Source organism: Pelophylax lessonae (assembly GCF_965119305.1).
Source record: "Pelophylax lessonae genome assembly, chromosome: 12".
Taxonomy (NCBI): Eukaryota; Metazoa; Chordata; class Amphibia; order Anura; family Ranidae; genus Pelophylax; species Pelophylax lessonae.
In genome coordinates, this window is record NC_138779.1 from 174,036,732 (window position 1) to 174,054,507 (window position 17,776).

The 17,776-nt window shown below is 43.4% G+C and overlaps 1 protein-coding gene across 2 annotated transcripts in view; it reads right to left on the bottom strand.

The window, feature by feature from the left end:
- Positions 1-17,776, bottom strand: part of AP2A1 (adaptor related protein complex 2 subunit alpha 1) — a 136,069-nt gene that overhangs the window by 30,199 nt on the left and 88,094 nt on the right. Inside the window, exons 14-17 of one of the 2 annotated variants that reach the window (XM_082273795.1) lie at positions 15,817-15,981; positions 8,594-8,754; positions 5,181-5,243; positions 1,516-1,581 (exon numbers count right to left, since the gene is read on the bottom strand). In XM_082273795.1, coding sequence (XP_082129921.1) covers positions 1,516-1,581; positions 5,181-5,243; positions 8,594-8,754; positions 15,817-15,981 — 455 coding nt within the window. The remainder of the gene's footprint in view (positions 1-1,515; positions 1,582-5,180; positions 5,244-8,593; positions 8,755-15,816; positions 15,982-17,776) is intronic. The other variant, XM_082273796.1, reaches the window with a different exon arrangement.

Below are 17,776 nucleotides of genomic sequence, written 5' to 3' on the forward strand. Positions count from 1 at the left end.
ACCGCCCCCATTGTGACGTCACGATCGGATGTCCCGGATGATGATTGGTCCAGGCTGGAGACTGGACCAATCACAGCCAGGATATCAGGAAAGTGGGGGTGCCCAAGCGCAATGACTTGCGCTCAGGTTCCGCCCCCCTTCTGGGTCGTAAACCCCCCCCCCCCCCATAGCCACCACATAGGCCGGGGTAGCGGCGAACACAATTTTTTTTTTCAAAACTATTTGTTCGTTTTGTAATTTTTTTTATTTTCAAAACTTTATTTGTTCGTTTTTTTTTTTTCTTCTTGTTTTTTTTCCTTTTCTTTAGGGGTAGGGGGGGCAGCGCCCTGGCGCCCCCTATGCACGGGCCGCCACTGGTGGGAACAGCAGAAAACAACAAGTCCCCACGGCCAAACATAGCCAACCAGGCAACATAGGACTCAACAGCAAAAAAAAACAAAAATGCCAGGACCAAAGATTCCAGCAAGGAACTAGGTCCTTACTCCTGACTAGGCAGATTAAAACTGGCATCCTATGCAGGAAGAGAGAGGGTGTACCTTCCGGGACTGCCCATACACGAAGCCAGAACTTTTTTCTGCCTTGTGTCCTACTCCTGTAGGGGGCAGTATTAACCTACTGATATGAATCAGAGAGAACTGCATCTGTCAATGAACGATAGAGAAAATTGCATCTTTGTTCACATTCACCTCTCTGAATGGCTACCAGAAACAAAAAGAAAGCACCTGGAGATGCCTGCATGAATAGTTCTTTACCTTGCAGACCCTAAGAGCTCAAAGTCCAAATTCTGGGAGCTTATGTAAATCTCTACCGCCTTCTGTGATCAGAAGCTCTGGCTTGATAACCCCTGTGCTCAATAACTAGCCCATAAATACATTGGTTGCCAAACTTGCTCTTAGCGAATAATAGTGAGGGGTGAGAGGGTAGGTGGAAGGTTTGTAAAGAAGCTGGTCAAAATGTGCATATAAAAAGTGTCCAAGATGTCTTGACTCCGTGGTACTTTATAATGTGTGTGATTGCACATTTGGGCATCAACAGGTGTAGTGAGAATTTATTATACACAGGTTCACTTTAAAGAACTGGCCGAAAAATTCATTTCTCCAAATAAAGCATTGTTGCAACAGCTGCCGAGGTGTTTTTTTGTGCTCCGGGTTCTCCAGTGGGGATTGCAGGAAAATACAGAGAACGGTCTTTGTCTTGTGACATCAGAGGCTCTGAAGAAAAGCTAATGAATACCTGTCACAGCCATACTATTATGAAGGAAGGTCTCCCCTCTGGGGTTTTAGACCGCCATTAAAACTTGGCAGGGGAGCACATCAAAATTTCATCCAAAATGTGGAAATCTATTTGATACAATTTGGTTTTACAAATTAGTTGGATGAATTACTACTTTACAGTATAAAAAAAAAAAAAAAAAGAAAGACGACTTCACCGAATTATGTACAGATATGATATAGACAGACAAGCGATCTACGCCTCTACAACATGCACACGCTTCAATACACATGCTAATCTTACTTGTTGAGAAGCTCATCAGCCTCAGCGATAGGCAAAGCAGGATCCTCTGAAACAGTAGAGCCAGAACTGAGAGCAAAAGGACAGAGGAAAGAATGGAAAAAGGGCAGAGAGCCACCAAAAGGGGAAAAACAAAATTAATCTGTTAGCCACACAAAAAAAAAGCGTTAGTCCTGACATGATCACATGACCCAGAAAAAGGAGCAGCAACTTTGATCACAAACCAGAGTAAAAGAAGCACAATACATTTAACAATAAGAACTCTAAACCTTATAGTTCAGATGGGAAAATATAATGTTATATAAACCTTGATGGAGGTGTAATGGTCTTGAGACAGTACTACAGTCATTTCAATGGGTCACCCTCAAAAGATATTTAGTTACCATATGGTACCATGCTCTCATACCACATGCAAGTTCTAGGGAACAAATGTAATCAATAGATTGACTTGGGTACAATCAGCCTGCCCATAGAGAGTTTGAATCTTGACTGGTACTTTCTGAACCAGCCAAGATTCGAACCATCTATGGCCAGCTCAACTCTACAACTGATGTCACTGGCCTGAAGTAGTATGAGCTCCCAGTTGGTCTAGAGCCGTCCACAAGTGCCTACAAAGTAAAAAGGAGCAAATCAAAATAACGCTGAGCAATGAGAAAGAGGCAAAAAAAGTAGTTTGTCCAAAATATAAAGAGATAATTTCATGTGTAGAACCTTTCTAGGGTCTGATCTGCTGCTGTATATAGCAAGCTTTACCAAAACACGTAGGGCTTGATTTAGCGTGTTTAAGTTTTTAAAAAATTAATAAAAAAGAGAAAACTGGAAGCGGATTGGTTTCTATGTAGAGCTGCGCCAGATTTTGCACCCTCCAGTTTAAGTAAATCGACCCCATAGGGTTCAATCACACAAGCTTATTTATTGCATGAACTAGATGGACTTGTGTCTTTTTTCAACCTAACTGCAGCTCACACGCATTAAGCATCTTATATTAAGCTGGTCTGTGGTGTGTAGCACTGTTATGATAGATTTATGATAGATTGTACTTTACTTCTTTTTTTTACTTTAAAATGTCACAAAATGACATTTCATTCAACTCTATGCACCAAGGTGCTGTGATGCGTTTCCTAAAATGTAGCCGTGCTGCTTTTATGCGTAGTGTACCTTAATGCAACGTCATGGTGTGAATAGGACACAAGGAAAACTATTGTTTTCCTCGTGTTGATTCCTTAATCAAAAGACATGGTGTTAAACTGTAAACAAAACCTTGTTGGACTGGAAAAAAATTAGGCCGCTGTGTCAAGCATGATACTCATCCCTGTGTAAGAGCATCCAGACACAGTAATTAGTCTTGACAATGGCAGCTTTAAGCTGGCCATACATGGATCGAAATTTCATCAGTTCAGCAAGGACCGGACGAATTTTGATCCATGTATGGGCATAGTTGGTCTTACAGAAGTTGATCTACCGATAGACTTTTTACAACTACCCTGTTAGAAAACATCTGCTCTAATCGGCACTGCCAGCTATAGCCAGCAGCACTAATTAGCACATTCTGATAGTGGGGAAGTCTCCCCATAGTCAGCATACAATAGCTCAGCAGAGAGGATTTCCCCATCCACATCGATTCTGTGGATGGGGGTGTAACGTTAGAAAACCCTACCTCGTTAGAATACCATACCCTCGTCACTTCCTGTTTACATAGATCATTGAACAGCTGAGCAGCATAGCAGTGCGCATGCCCACAGCTGCGGAAGGTAGGAAATTCTGACGGGGTAGTGTTATGCAACGTTAGATCGCATCAGCTGTTGCCGCGGTAACATTAAAACAGCTCTGCTGCAACATAAAATCATCTCCGCTCCTACCCCTGTCATTTCCCTGACCTCGGCTACAAAATGTAAAAGTGGCGGGTGTATGAAAATATAAATCACGGAGATCTCGGCTCCGTGATTTATATTTTCATAGACCCGCCGCCGCTTTTACATTTAGTAGCCGAGATCAGGGAAGTGACAGGGGTAGGAGCGGAGATGATTTCATGTTGCAGCGGCAACAGCTGATGCGGTGTAACGTTTCAAAACTCTACCCGTGAAAATTCCCTACCCTCCAGAGCTCTGAGCATGCGCACTAGTAAGCTGCTCAGCTGTTCAATGACGTAGGTGCACCGGAAGTGACAAGGGTAGGGAATTTTCACGGAACAGGGGGAATTGAGTCTTTTTTTTTTTTTAACCCGCCGGTTGAATGAAAAAAATACATCATCTATGGGCTGTCTTACAGTAGAAGTTTTGCTTAAGGAGAACATATCACTGAACACATTACCAGTCCTAGAGATCTCAGGGGAATTTTCTGTTCCCTGACCCATGGACCACATTGCATTTGCACAGCAATAACAAACAGGTTTATGCAGCCTGGGTCAGGTACAGAGATGTTCATTTAAAATACGTGACAGATAACTTGCCTTGTGACCTAGGATGGCAGTCTGGTGCCTACACCGTTATTCCAATAAATGATCCTTTGTCCTCACTGTACAGTATTTTCTTCCAATCATCTACAACACAAACCTTGGTGAAGGGGTTGTTATGAGCCCACAAAACACATTGGCTTTGCCTACTAATCTTTTATTAGGTTCGATTATTTATTCTATACTGGGCTAATTATAGACTTGTAGCACTTTCATCTTTCACGCTTTCTTATGACCTAGAATAGAAGTTCTGAGTGGCTTCATGTTTCTCTGAAGGGTACACAGAAGGACATATTCATAAAACACAGGAACTGAAGACATGCTGCCACATTAGTGATCGACCAATTTTCGGCAAAGCCGATATATCGAGGGCAGATATGCACTTTGCCCGATATATCGGAATCGGCCTTTTGATTTACCGATATTGCAGATATTTCAGGAAAGTGCTTGTACCGGGGTGATGCCTGCAAGAGGCATCAACCCCGTACCGGTGTCCATAGCCGACGGTCGGCTGTCTTGTAATGACAACCGATGCGGCTGAAAAGCCGATCAGCTGTCATTACAAGGAGCAGGAGGGGAGGTCAACACCCCCCCCCCCTGCCGCCTTCCACGGCTCGCCCGGGTCTCCTGTCCCACCAGGAGACCCGGGCATCCTACCTTCACCGCCGCCGTCTGACCTGGTCTCCATCTGCACCACCGCCATCTGACCGGGTCTCCATTTCTTTGAATTTGGCGCCGCCGAGTACCCAGAAGTGATGTCATGACTTGGCATTTTGAATGCTTTTAAGTGCAGAGGAGGGGTTTGGGGTCTTTTAGACCCCCAGATCCCTCCACCACAGTACCTGTAGACATTAAAAAAAAAAAAAAAAAAAAAATATACATTTTTTTTAATGTCCAAAAATATCGGCCAATGCCGATATCCGATGACCAAAATATCGGTATCGGCAGTAAAAAAACAATATCGGTTGATGAATACATTAAGGTTACCCTAGAGCCACATGTGGTTGCTAACTCATGGATCTCTAATTATTAAGGGTAGTAGCTGTACTGTAGTACTGTCTCAAAGGCCATCATGCTAATGTGGGAAAGAACACTGGCAACTCCTGTAGAGTGGTCTGAACAGTCTGGTTTCTTCAGGAAATGGTTGAAAAATGTAGTAAAAACTGATAATGATATCAACCGAGCATGCCTTAATTTTTACTAAATCAGCCCTTACTCTGAAGGCTGGTCTGCACTGACCAACAGGGACGGAGAACTTTCAGAGGGCGGGTCCAAGTCACTGTACACCATCCAATCATAGGCAGGCACAGCAAGACAGACAAAGACAAGAAACAATCCCACCAGCAGCAAGACAAGAAAAGGAAGAAAGACAAAGACCAAAAGAGAAGACAGAAAACTCACATGCAATTAGACAGTAGACAGACAAATAGCAGCATACACACAGCTGTACAATAGGATATTGATTTTGTTAAATAGCACTAAGGAATAATGTGCTTAAAGTAATATATTGACAGTCAATACAGGGATTGCACCCAGGAGACAAAAGACATGAATTACCCCAAATTCCATAACGTGCAATAAACTTAATACCTCATGGCCTGAAAACCACATTTATAGGAGGTATACCAGAAAAAAAAAAATTGGAAGCAAATTGTCCCCACTAATTTAAAGGTGAACCTATTAAACACATTTAGTCTTGCTAGATCACTTCAGGGTGACCATTTTGCAAGCATAGCTATGCAAATAAAAAATTGCCTATACTGTTCAAAATCCAGAATTAAACAGTCTCACCCTGCTCTGCACATGCTCAGTCGCTCTCTATTGTTTGGCATTGTGCTGAAAACCAGAGCCACTAGAGGTCGATCTGCTGACAGCCTAAAGATTTACAGCTGTTTAGGGGCTCCCACTAATGAAGCATGTTAAGCGTAAGGCCCCTTTCACACGGGCGTTCCGCATTTCCGTATATCATCCCATATTTTTGCAGATGATATACGGACATAATGTATGTCAATGCGATTGCAGATGTCAGCAGATTACCATCCGCTGACATCCGATTTTGGGTCCTTTCAGCTGTGTTCCGTTTTTTGGAACGGAACAGAACCCTATTTTTTTTTCCGTTTAAAAAACGGAAAGGACGCTAAATCAGATGTCAGCGGTGTCATCCGCTGACATCCGCAATCGTATTGACATACATTATGTCCGTATATCATCCGCAAACAGATGGGATGATATGCGGACATACGGACCGGATGACACAAGTGTCATCCGTGTCCGTAAAAAAAAAAAAAGTGCCGGAGCGGATTGCAATACGGTCCGCTCCGTGTCAAAGAGGCCTAAGTCTCAAGCTAATTAACTTATAAAAGGCTGTGTTAAAGAGCAACTCCAGGAAAAAATTATTTTTTTAAAACCATAAAATTGAATGATTTCCTCTAAGAATATGTGCGGTCCAGGTGGCTACTGCTTAAATGCCCAAATAATGGTTTCATTGATATCCGATATTAGAAACTGCTCTTCTTCCTGCACTGTGATTGGCCGTTCTGGCTAGTGTACATTGAAGAATCATGTCGTTTGCTTTTCCTATCTTTTTCCCACATTCATTCACAAAAAAAGTGTATTCTTTTAAACAAATACAAGGCCTTCTGTAAAGGCACTTTTCCACTGCAAGTACCAGCTCGGCTCTACTCGGCCCGGTTTGCTTTTCTACTGCTGGTACCGCATGGTATGGTGTTGGAACGGTTTGGTACGGTACGGTTTGCTTTTCCACTAAAGTAGTATTAAAGTTAAGTGGGTGGGATAACAACGGGGTGGGTGGGATTCTCTGACCAATCAGTGGCTAGTAGTGACTGCATGCAAAGGATTGTGGGATATAGTACCGGGTATGGTACCTGTTGGAACCACAATCGAGTAGGTACTGTTTTTGAGAGCCGTACCATTCGGTTCCATGCAGTGGAAAAGCGCTGCCGTACCGAACCGTTCCTACACTATACCATGCGGTACCAGCAGTGGAAAAGCACAAAAGCGAGCCGAACCGTTCGGTTCCATGCAGTGGAAAAGCACCATAAATGGTCAAAATGAGAGGACAGACTAATGAACAACAGTATCTCCACTTAGTCCATTTAGAGAACACCTTGTATTATGAGAGGTAGCCTAGCACAGGGTGTACTACGTACAAACAGTGGAGAGAAATCTCCCTAGAATGTTTTGGAGCAGGACACAGAGAGGGAAGAACAATGTACTGTTAACCAGAAAAAGGAAACCACCTTGGGAAGAAAAAAATGCCTTGGGTCTCAAAACAACCTTACTCCTATATAAAACACTAGGAAGGACTTGCTGAAACAGATCAGAATACAAAGTGGAAATGCTGCACAGAGGAACTCAGACACTTTATAGAAGTAAAGATATGGCTTCAGCCTGAACTCCTCCTGGCTATGTTCCTCTGATATGCTTTGCCCCGCCTATGGGGCTTAATCACAGAGAGGGAGAGGTGGAGTGAAACACGTCGGAGGAACATAGCCAGGAGGAGTGCCGGCAAAAGCCATATGGTTTACCTCTCTATATAGTGGCTAGGTTCCGGTGTGCGGCAGTTCCACCTTCTGTCTTACGATCGGTTTCAGCTAACCTGGATGAGCTTGTTTAATGTCAGCGCCATATCTGTGCTTTAGACTGAAGAGGGAAGTTTTGCAGTGCTACAAATTTTTGTTTATGGGTGACTAGGAAGGGATCCTTTACAGTGAGACAAGAAATCATGCGAATGAGTGTAGACTTGGGAATAATTCTGACAGGTTCAAAAGGTATTTTGAGATCCCATGGGGTCAATGGGAAGCAACATGTGCAATACTCTACTCAATGGCTTTCACTAAGTAGTCAAAGGAAAATGAGCTTTGTTAAAGAATAGCTAGGAACAAGATCTGACCCTTGAGGGTACTCCAGGCCAAACGCAGATCCACACTGGATTGCAGAAAAGACAGGATTTGTTGCAGAAGTCATCCATTCAAATAAGGGCAGCTACATAAACCGTAGTCTGAGACTCTAACACCCTGTATATTGTAATGTAAGAGGAAATAATTTTTCCTGGACCTCAGCTGTAAGCTTAAGTTCCCATCTGCAAACAGTCACACTGAAGTTGACAGGTAATTGGGGAAGGTGGTGCCATTTATAGGATATAGGCCTGTCTAGGTAGCTTTAGGTACACCTTCTCTGAACAACCAGTCCATTACAAACAAGCTAATACCAGACATGCACTCACACTTCCAAAAATCTCCAGTTTTTGCACAGGTGTGAGTTAAGAACTGAAATTAATTGTTATTTACGGAAATCCTGTTTAAAGTATTTCAGCACGATTTCATCATGGTACAACAGAACACATATAATAACTTGCATTCTACAACCTTGGGGCAACTCAACAAAACTGCATAGCGTATGTATGGGCGTATTAATGATATAAACAATTAAAAGCTCCTCTTGGACAGACAAATTAATTTTCTTTATGCAATGTTTTATAAATGCTAATACTATATAAAGCTATAGGGACATACTTTCAGCAGTGACAATATACAAGGCAAATGTGCTTCAATCAATCAATCAAACAAATCTTTGCAATGCACATTAGGTTTAAGGGTTGCATAATACCTTAGAAAGTTCTCATCAGCACCAGGAGCTACAGAAGCAGTGGCAGCAGAGGGTGTGTCTGAAAATACATCCACCAGGAGGTTTCCAGCACTGGGTGCTGCTGATCCTGTTATAGGGGCACTCCGCAATCCAAGGAGATCAGCAGATGGCGATGGGGTGGACTGAAAAACAAAGCCCACAATGAAACAGGAATTTTTTAAATATTTTTAAATATTTTAAAGCTTAGAACACTCTAATGGATGCCTGTACTGAGGGAAATATAGTGCCCTTCACTGCAGATCTGAAAATGTTAGTTTCCAGGATATTTTGCAGCTCTTGATCTGCAGAAGAAGATCACAGACTGAAACTCACGAAGAACCCATTAGATCAGTATGACAGCTAAGCAACTAATGTTTTCAGAGGTTCCAGCAATGACAGCCTATATTACATTAAGCATATGTTCCTTTTGAACAAAGTTATGTGCTTAACTGCAATAGAAACACTGAATATTTTGGCAATATACATTACTTACAGGTACAGTGCTGTGAAAAAGTATTTGTCCCCTTCCTGATTTTTTTTTTTGCATATTTGTCACACCTAAATGATTTAGATCAGGCATGTCCAACCTGTGGCCCGGAACAGCAGGCAATGCGGCCCACTGCCCCCTGACAATTTTTTTTTTTTTTGGGGAGGAAGGAAGTTGGGTCGGGGGCACGGCCACAGCGGCTTCCAACTAACTGTAGGCAGAGGCTGCCTCGGAATTGTGTTAAATTAGTGCTGGGGGGGCGCGGCAGTGCGGGAAGGGCGCGGCAGCGTTTTATTACTCATATACCTTAAATATAGTATATATTTTATATGCAGCCCGAGAAAATTTCTCTACACTCAATGTGGCCCAGAGAAGCCAAAAAGGTTGGACACCCTAGATTTAGATAATAAAACGTTTTAATATATTACACAAAGATAAGCTGAATAAATATAAAATACAGTTTTTAAAATATGATTTCATATATTAAAGGGAAAAAGCTGTCCAAACCAGTCTGGACTATGTAAAAAAGTAATTGCCCCCTAAACCTAATAACTGGTTGTGCTACTCTTGGCAGCAACCACTGCAATCAAGTGTTTGTGATAACTTGTAATTAGTCTTTCACATCGCTGTTGACAGAAGATGCAAGCGAGGATGAATTTGCACAGACATACCATCAAGGAACATAAGGAAGATACAGTGGGTACGAAAAGTATTCAGACCCCCTTAAATTTTTCACTCTTTGTTATATTGCAGCCATTTGCTAAAATCATTTAAGTTCATTCTTCTTCCTCATGAATGTACACATAGCACCCTATACTGACAGAAAACACAGAATTGTTGACATTGTTGCAGATTTATTAAAAAAGAAAAACTGAAATATCACATGGTCCTAAGTATTCAGACCCTTTGCTGTGACACTCATATTTAACTCAGGTGCTTTCCATTTCTTCTGATCATCCTTGAGATGGTTCTACACCTTCATTTGAGTCCAGCTGTGTTTGATTATACCGATTGGACTTGATTAGGAAAGCCACACACCTGTCTATATAAGACCTTCCAGATCACAATGCATGTCAGAGCAAATGAGAATCATGAGGTCAAAGGAACTGCCTGAAGAGCTCAGAGACAGAATTGTGGCAAGGCACAGATCTGGCCAAGGTTACAAAAAGATTTCTGCTGCACTTAAGGTTCCTAAGAGCACAGTGACCTTCATAATCCTCAAATGGAAGACGTTTGGGACGACCAGAACCCTTCCTAGAGCTGGCCGTCCGGCCAAACTGAGCTATCGGGGGAGAAGAGCCTTGGGGAGAGAGGTAAAGAAGAACCCAAAGATCACTGTGGCTGAGCTCCAGAGATGCAGTCAGGAGAAAGTTGTAGAAAGTCAACCATCACTGCAGCCCTCCACCAGTCGGGGCTTTATGGCAGAGTGGCCCAACGGAAGCCTCTCCTCAGTGTAAGGCACATGAAAGCCCGCATGGAGTTTGCTAAAAAAAAACACCTGAAGGATTCCAAGATGGTGAGAAATAAGATTCTCTGGTCTGATGAGACCAAAATAGAACTTTTTGGCCTTAATTCTAAGCGGTATGTGTGGAGAAAACCAGGCAGTGCTCATCACCTGTCCAATACAGTCCCAACAGTGAAGCATGGTGGTGGCAGCATCATGCTGTGGGGGTGTTTTTCAGCTGCAGGGACAGGACGACTGGTTGCAATCGAGGGAAAGATGAATGCGGCCAAGTACAGGGATATCCTGGACAAAAACCTTCTCCAGAGTGCTCTGGACCTCAGACTGGGCCGAAGGTTTACCTTCCAACAAGACAATGACCCTAAGCACACAGCTAAAATAACGAAGGAGTGGCTTCACAACAACTCCGTGACTGTTCTTGAATGGCCCAGCCAGAGCCCTGACTTAAACCCAATTGAGCATCTCTGGAGAGACGTAAAAATGGCTGTCCACCAACGTTTACCATCCAACCTGACAGAACTGGAGAGGATCTGCAAGGAGGAATGGCAGAGGATCCCCAAATCCAGGTGTGAAAGACTTGTTGCATCTTTCCCAAAAAGACTCCTGGCTGTATTAGATCAAAAGGGGGCTTCTACTAAATACTGAGCAAAGGGTCTGAATACTTAGGACCATGTGATATTTCAGTTTTTCTTTTTTAATAAATCTGCAACAATGTCAACAATTCTGTGTTTTTCTGTCAGTATGGGGTGCTATGTGTACATTCATGAGGAAGAAGAATGAACCTAAATGATTTTAGCAAATGGCTGCAATATAACAAAGAGTGAAAAATTTAAGGGGGTCTGAATACTTTTCGTACCCACTGTAGTTTCTGCACACCTGTGGGACATCATTTTTCACAACCGGACCACACTATAGAAGACCTCAAGGTTTTGGTTCTTAAAGGGAATTTCAACTATCCAGGAAAGGAAAACTTTTGAATTAAAAATGATACCTTTTGGACACAAAAAATAACGGCTTAAATTTAGATATGGGTTTCCTTACTCATTATGCCACAGTTTTACGACCCCCTCTGTGACTATCCCCCCCCCCCCCCACCTTCCCCCCTGTCCTCAGCTCTCACTCTGTCTTATCTCACTAACTATGCTAGTTTTATTACCATTGCCAGTTAAATTTGTTTAGGTTTGGGTTTCTCTTTTTTTTCCTTTGGCTTAGAGATTGTGTGTTTTTTTACCATTCTGCTAAACATTTTGGGAATCAGTACTGCTTGGATCTTGAAGAAGGGGACATACCCTGAAAGCTTGTCCTGAAAAATTGTATGTTCGTGCAAATAAAAAAAAAGTATCACGGACAGTACTCAATTGTCTCTGTCGCAAGTGCACTAATACGGCTACAATGACCTCAAACATCGCTGTTGAGAAACTTCGGTCGACTCTTCTTTGCAGAATAGTTTTAATTCAGCCACATTGGAGGGTTTTCAAGCATGAACGGACAGTTTACGTCATGTCACAGCATCTCAATCGGATTTAAATCCAGACTTAGGCCACTCCAAAACCTTAATTTTGTTGTTTTGCTTTTCATTGAGCCATTTACAGGTGGATTTGCTGGTGTGTTTTGGATCATTGTCCTGCTGAATAACCCAAGTGTGCTTGAGCTAATGAACTGATGACCGGACAGTCTCTCAGAATTTTCTTGTAAAACACAGAATTCATGGTTCCATCAATTACAGCAAGTCATCTGGGTCCTGAAGCGGCAAAGCAGCCCCAGACCATCACACTACCACCACCATGTTTGACTATTAGTATGATGTTCTTTTTATAAAATTCTGTTAGTTTTACGCCAGATGTAATGAGACACACACCTTCCAAAAAGTAAAACCCTTGTGTAATATTAAATTTTGTTTGAGAATCTGCTTATATAATTTATAATAAAAACCTCTGCCATTCTGAAGCTTCCCTCCAACCACTTTGCATATACACACACATATATACATAATATATATATATATATATATATATACATATACATACATATACACACACACACATATAGACACACACTAAGTCTGTGCTTGCCAAATATGCTGCAGAAATCTCCCTCCACTAAGTCTGGCTGCAGCCATCTTAACTGTGGGCAGCTGACTGTTCAATATATATATATATTATATATATACACACACATACATACATACATACACACACACACACACACACACACACACACACACACAGTACCTCACTAAAGTAAGTAGACCCCTCAAATTTTTGTAAATATTTTATTATAACTTTTTATGTGACAACACTGAAGAAATTACACTTTGCTACAATGTAAAGTAGTGAGTGTACAGCTTGTATAACAGTGTAAATTTGCTGTCCCCTCAAAATAACTCAATACACAGCCAATAATGTCTAAACCGCTGGCAACAAAAGTGAGTATACCCCTCAGTGAAAATGACCAACTTGAGCCCAAAGTGTCAATATTTTGTGTGGCCACCATTATTTTCCAGAACTGCCTTACCCCTCTTGGGCATGGAGTTCACCAGAGCTTCACAGGTTGCCACTGGAGTCCTCTTCCACTCCTCCATGACATCACGGAGCTGGTGGATGTTAGAGACCTTGCGCTCCTCCACCTTCTGTTTTAGGATGCCCCACAGATGCTCAATAGGGTTTAGGTCTGGAGACATGCTTGGCCAGTCCATCACCTTTACCTTCAGCTTCTTTAGCAAGGCAGTGGTCGTCTTGGAGGTGTGTTTGGGGTCGTTATGCTGGAATACTGTCCTGCGGCCCAGTCTCCGAAAGGGAGGGGATCATGCTCTGCTTCAGTATGTCACAGTAGATGTTGGCATTCATGGTTCCCTCGATGAACTGTAGCTCCCCAGTGATGGCAGCACTCCTTGTGTACTCCAATTTTAAAAAGTTTCCCGCACCCATACAATCAGTGCATCCACCAGCGCCTTTTCATGCTTAGCTGTAGTGGAATAGGAATCATCCACACTATAAGAGCACTCCAGGTGTGCGTGGATGCAGAACCAGTAGGGTGACTCGCGTGCATGGCGGCCAAATCAACCTCAGAGTCTGGGGAGGCAGAGGATGCTTTTGGCTCGTCCTATTTTGGAGGGCCATATCTACCTTGGAAACTAGCGGCTGCAGGAAAGCCGTCATAGCAGACAAAGTGGACTGGAACCCCCGCAGCCTCTTAGAGGGGGGTCAAGTGGTGACACGTGCTCCAGGGACACCATGGGTTAACCTGGGACTGCCAGCAAAAAATGTAAAAATTGCTGTAAAAGTACCATCCCACCGCGGCACTACAAGTCCCAGCGCATCAAAACCGCTATAGGAACTCCCCACCCCCTATTCAGAGGCAGATTCAGAGTGTCAGGTTGCACGCCTTGCACCGTGGCCACCGGACTACACAAACATGGCCGCGGCGATCTATACAGCAGCCATCCACAACAAAATGGCGGCTACACGCGGCTCCTGGGACCCTCAGAGGACCATCAGGTATCTGTGGATAGTAAGGTGAAACCCCGCTAGCGACCTCCACCCTGACTATACCCACCCAACAACCCCCCCAAAAAACACGTTTTCACAGGCAGTGGCACCCCCCCCCCCTTCCCAAAAGCACCCAGTCAACACCCCCCACATATAAAAACAGGCATGGCCGCCCCCGGGGGAAAAAGGGGGGGGGGAGCTAGCTGAGCATGGATGAATGGTGGGTGGTCGACAGAGGGACCCCGACAGTGAGGGGAAGCGCAAAATGGGAAGGAAGGGCACTCGGGGCTCTGACCAACCCCACGTCCACCCCAAGAAACCACACCACACCTTGGGACCGTCAGGGCACCGCTCCAGGCAGACCACTGCACCATCTTGAAATGGGGGTACTGCAGGCCAGAAGCATGCTGCGACTCAGGTCGTGACCAGGGCTATCCGTCCTTGCGAGGCGTTTCAATCGCTGGCCAGCCCTGAGCTAAGGTCGGGTCGCGCGCCCTGGCCGGACTGGGAAGACAGACAGGATCTAGGCTATCCAGTCCGTCACCCAGTCTGGCAGTTGATTGTAGTTGTCACAGGAACCTGACTGTAGTTCTCACAGGAACAGAAAATATTAACCTCCCTGGTGGTATTCCCGAGTGTGGCTCGGGGTGGGATTTCACTGCCATAAGCGGTAACCCAGAGCCACACTCGGGGTACCGCCAGGGAGCATCGCTGGATCCTTGTAGGAGGTTACTTACCTTGTCACCGGGATCCAGCGATGTGTCCCTTCGGCATAGGGCGACTGGGTCTTCTGCCCGAGGCTGTAGAGCCCCGGCTTCCGTCTCCTGCGACGTGACGCTCGCAGGGGGGTGGAATCGGCGGCAAATTTGAAAAGTTAAATACACAAGCACACTGATTTCATTGCAAAATAAAATAAACTGATATTAGTTTGCCCCCCAGTGCCCTTTCCTGCAGTTTTACTGTACACATACATATATATATATATATATATATATATATATATATATATATATATATACACACACACACACACATACATATACACACACATACATACATACTCTAACTTATTTATAGTTATTTATTAGATTATAATTTTTGATTTTGTGTTTCAAATTTTATCATACCTGAGATGTTATAAAGAAGAACGCACAGTAAAAAAAGATCATATGTAAATAGTTGGTTTGGGCTGCTCATTCTTAAGAATTACTAGCAAAATAATTGTACCGCTTTCAGCACCTAAAATCGGAAAGAATCATACCGCCAGGGAGGTTAAAAAGAAAAAAATTCAGTTTAAAAAAGGGAAAAAATGCTAGGACTAGAGATCCCAGCAAGGAACTAAGTCCTTACTCATGACTAGGCAGAAAAAAAAAATTAACCAGCTATAGCAGGAAGTGGGAGTATACCCCCTGGGACTGCCTTGTAGGTGTAGTCAAACTTTTTCCGCCTAGCGTCCTACTCCTGTAGGGGGCAGCATAAACCCAAGAGTCAAGAAGATATGGAGCTGTGTCCATCAGTGAACGAAAGAGAGAAAAAATGTTTTACTATTCAAAGTTAAAACAACAAGGGCAGTTAATTTAATAGATTGAAAGACGAAAAAATTACAGAAGAGCCGCTTTAAGTGTGACAAATATGCAAAAAAAAAAAAAAACACAGGAAGGGGGCAAATACTTTCACTTTTGTATTCTTCTCAGTGAATCAGATTATAAAATACAATATTCATCTCACTGTACTTGTACAGATATCCAGATGCCTTAAAAGAGCTTACTGCTGTGCTGGGTGTGGGTTCCACTCCACCGTTTATCTCCGAGTTCGGATCCTTCTTGCCTTCTTCCAACTCACTGACTGCACCTGGCCCTTTCTTCTTCTTCAACTTGGCCAGAATAGAGGATTCCCGTTCAGGGAAAGGTGGCATCTCCTCCAGCACTGTAGCCTAGACAAACACACAAAAAGCAACAGTCTAAAATTTACTTTAGAGAAAAAGATTTTGAGGAGAGTAATCACGTTGGTTGAATTACATGTAGTATGGATTCACTGATACCATTTTGATAGCAACACTGAGTACGAGTACAGATACATCGATATTCTAAAGTATAGCAATCTGATTTTAACCACTTAAGGACCAGGCCTATTTCTAACACTTGTTGTTTACAAGTTAAAATCAGTTTTTTTTCCCTAGAATTTCCTTTATATATTACAATATATATATATTACAATATATATATATATATATATTTTTTTTTTTTTTTTTTAGCAGAGACTAGAGAACATTGCAATATTTTTTTTCACCGCATTTGCGCAGCAGTCTTACAAGAATTTTTTTTTGGAACTTACACCTTTTTAAATTAAAAAAGAAAAGAAAACAGTAGAGTTAGCACAATTTTTTTCTATAATGTGAAAGATAACGGTATGCCGAGTAAATAGATACGCAATAGGTCATGCTTCAAAAATGGCGACAAATATTGGCACTTAAAAATCCCCAAAGGCAACAGAGACCGAGGTCTAGGGCTCAAATAATTGCTCTCACTCTACTGATCGCGTATGCATTTGCTTCTGCGTGAGAACTAATGGAAATAGGGCGCTTTAATCTTTTTTCCTATTTATTTTATTTTTATTTTTACACCGTCAACCCCCCCCCCCCCCCCCCGAGACTCACACCAAATAATATACGCCTTCCAAACTCTACGATAAACCTTCCTGAAAGTATATTTCCTAGCCTTCAACCGCGTAGGAATCACCGACTCCGGCAGCCCTCCGTCTTTCAGCACCTGGCTTTCAATAGCCACGCATTTAGAGCCAGCGATCGTAAAGCAGGATGGAAGATTGGTTCCCGAGACAGAAGATCTACCCTGAGAGGAAGTTCCAAAGGGACGTCTGCTACCAGCTTTACCAGGCCTTCGTACCAAGACAGGTGAAGCCAGTCTAGTGCCACCAGCATGACTGGAATCCCTTCTACCTCGATTCTGCGTAGAAGTCTCGACAGAAGTTGTATTGGAGACCATTCTCCCGGATCCAACGTCTGCCGACTGAAATAGTCTGCTTGCGAATTCTCTACCCCTGGAATGTGCACAGCAGAGAGAGCTGGAACATATCGTTCTGCCCACCTCAAGATGCCAGCCACTTCCCAGGCCACCAGGGTACTCTGTGCCCCCTTGATGATTGATATATGCCACAACCTTAGCATTGTCCGATTGTATCCACACAGGGCTCCCCTGCAGAAGATCTGTCCATTGAGACAGACAAAGTCTGATCACCGGAACTTCCAGGATGTTGATGGGCAACCTGGACTCCTCTCGAGTCCAAACACCTTGGGCCGAACACACTCCCAAGACACCTCCCCATCCGGACAGACTGGCATCCATGGTGATTACAGTCCAATACAGGGGAAGAAAAGATTTTCCCTGACGAAGAGTTGGGGAGAGAAGTCACCATAGGAGAGACTCCCCCGAACACCGATTCAATAGAATAAGGATTGTCCAATGACAGCGGATCCTTGTTCCATTTGATCAAAATCTCCCTTTGCAAAGGGTCTGGTGTGGAACTGCACAAACGGAACCGCCTCAAAAAGGTGGAGATCAGACCCAGCACTTGCATGTAAGTCCTGATGATCGATGGTTGGACAACAGGAGCCGAACAGCCTCCTGTAGCTAAAGTAGTTTTGTCTGAGGAAGAAACACCCGGGCTAACGCTGAGTCCAGCATCAGACCCAAGTAGTCCAGCTTTGTGGA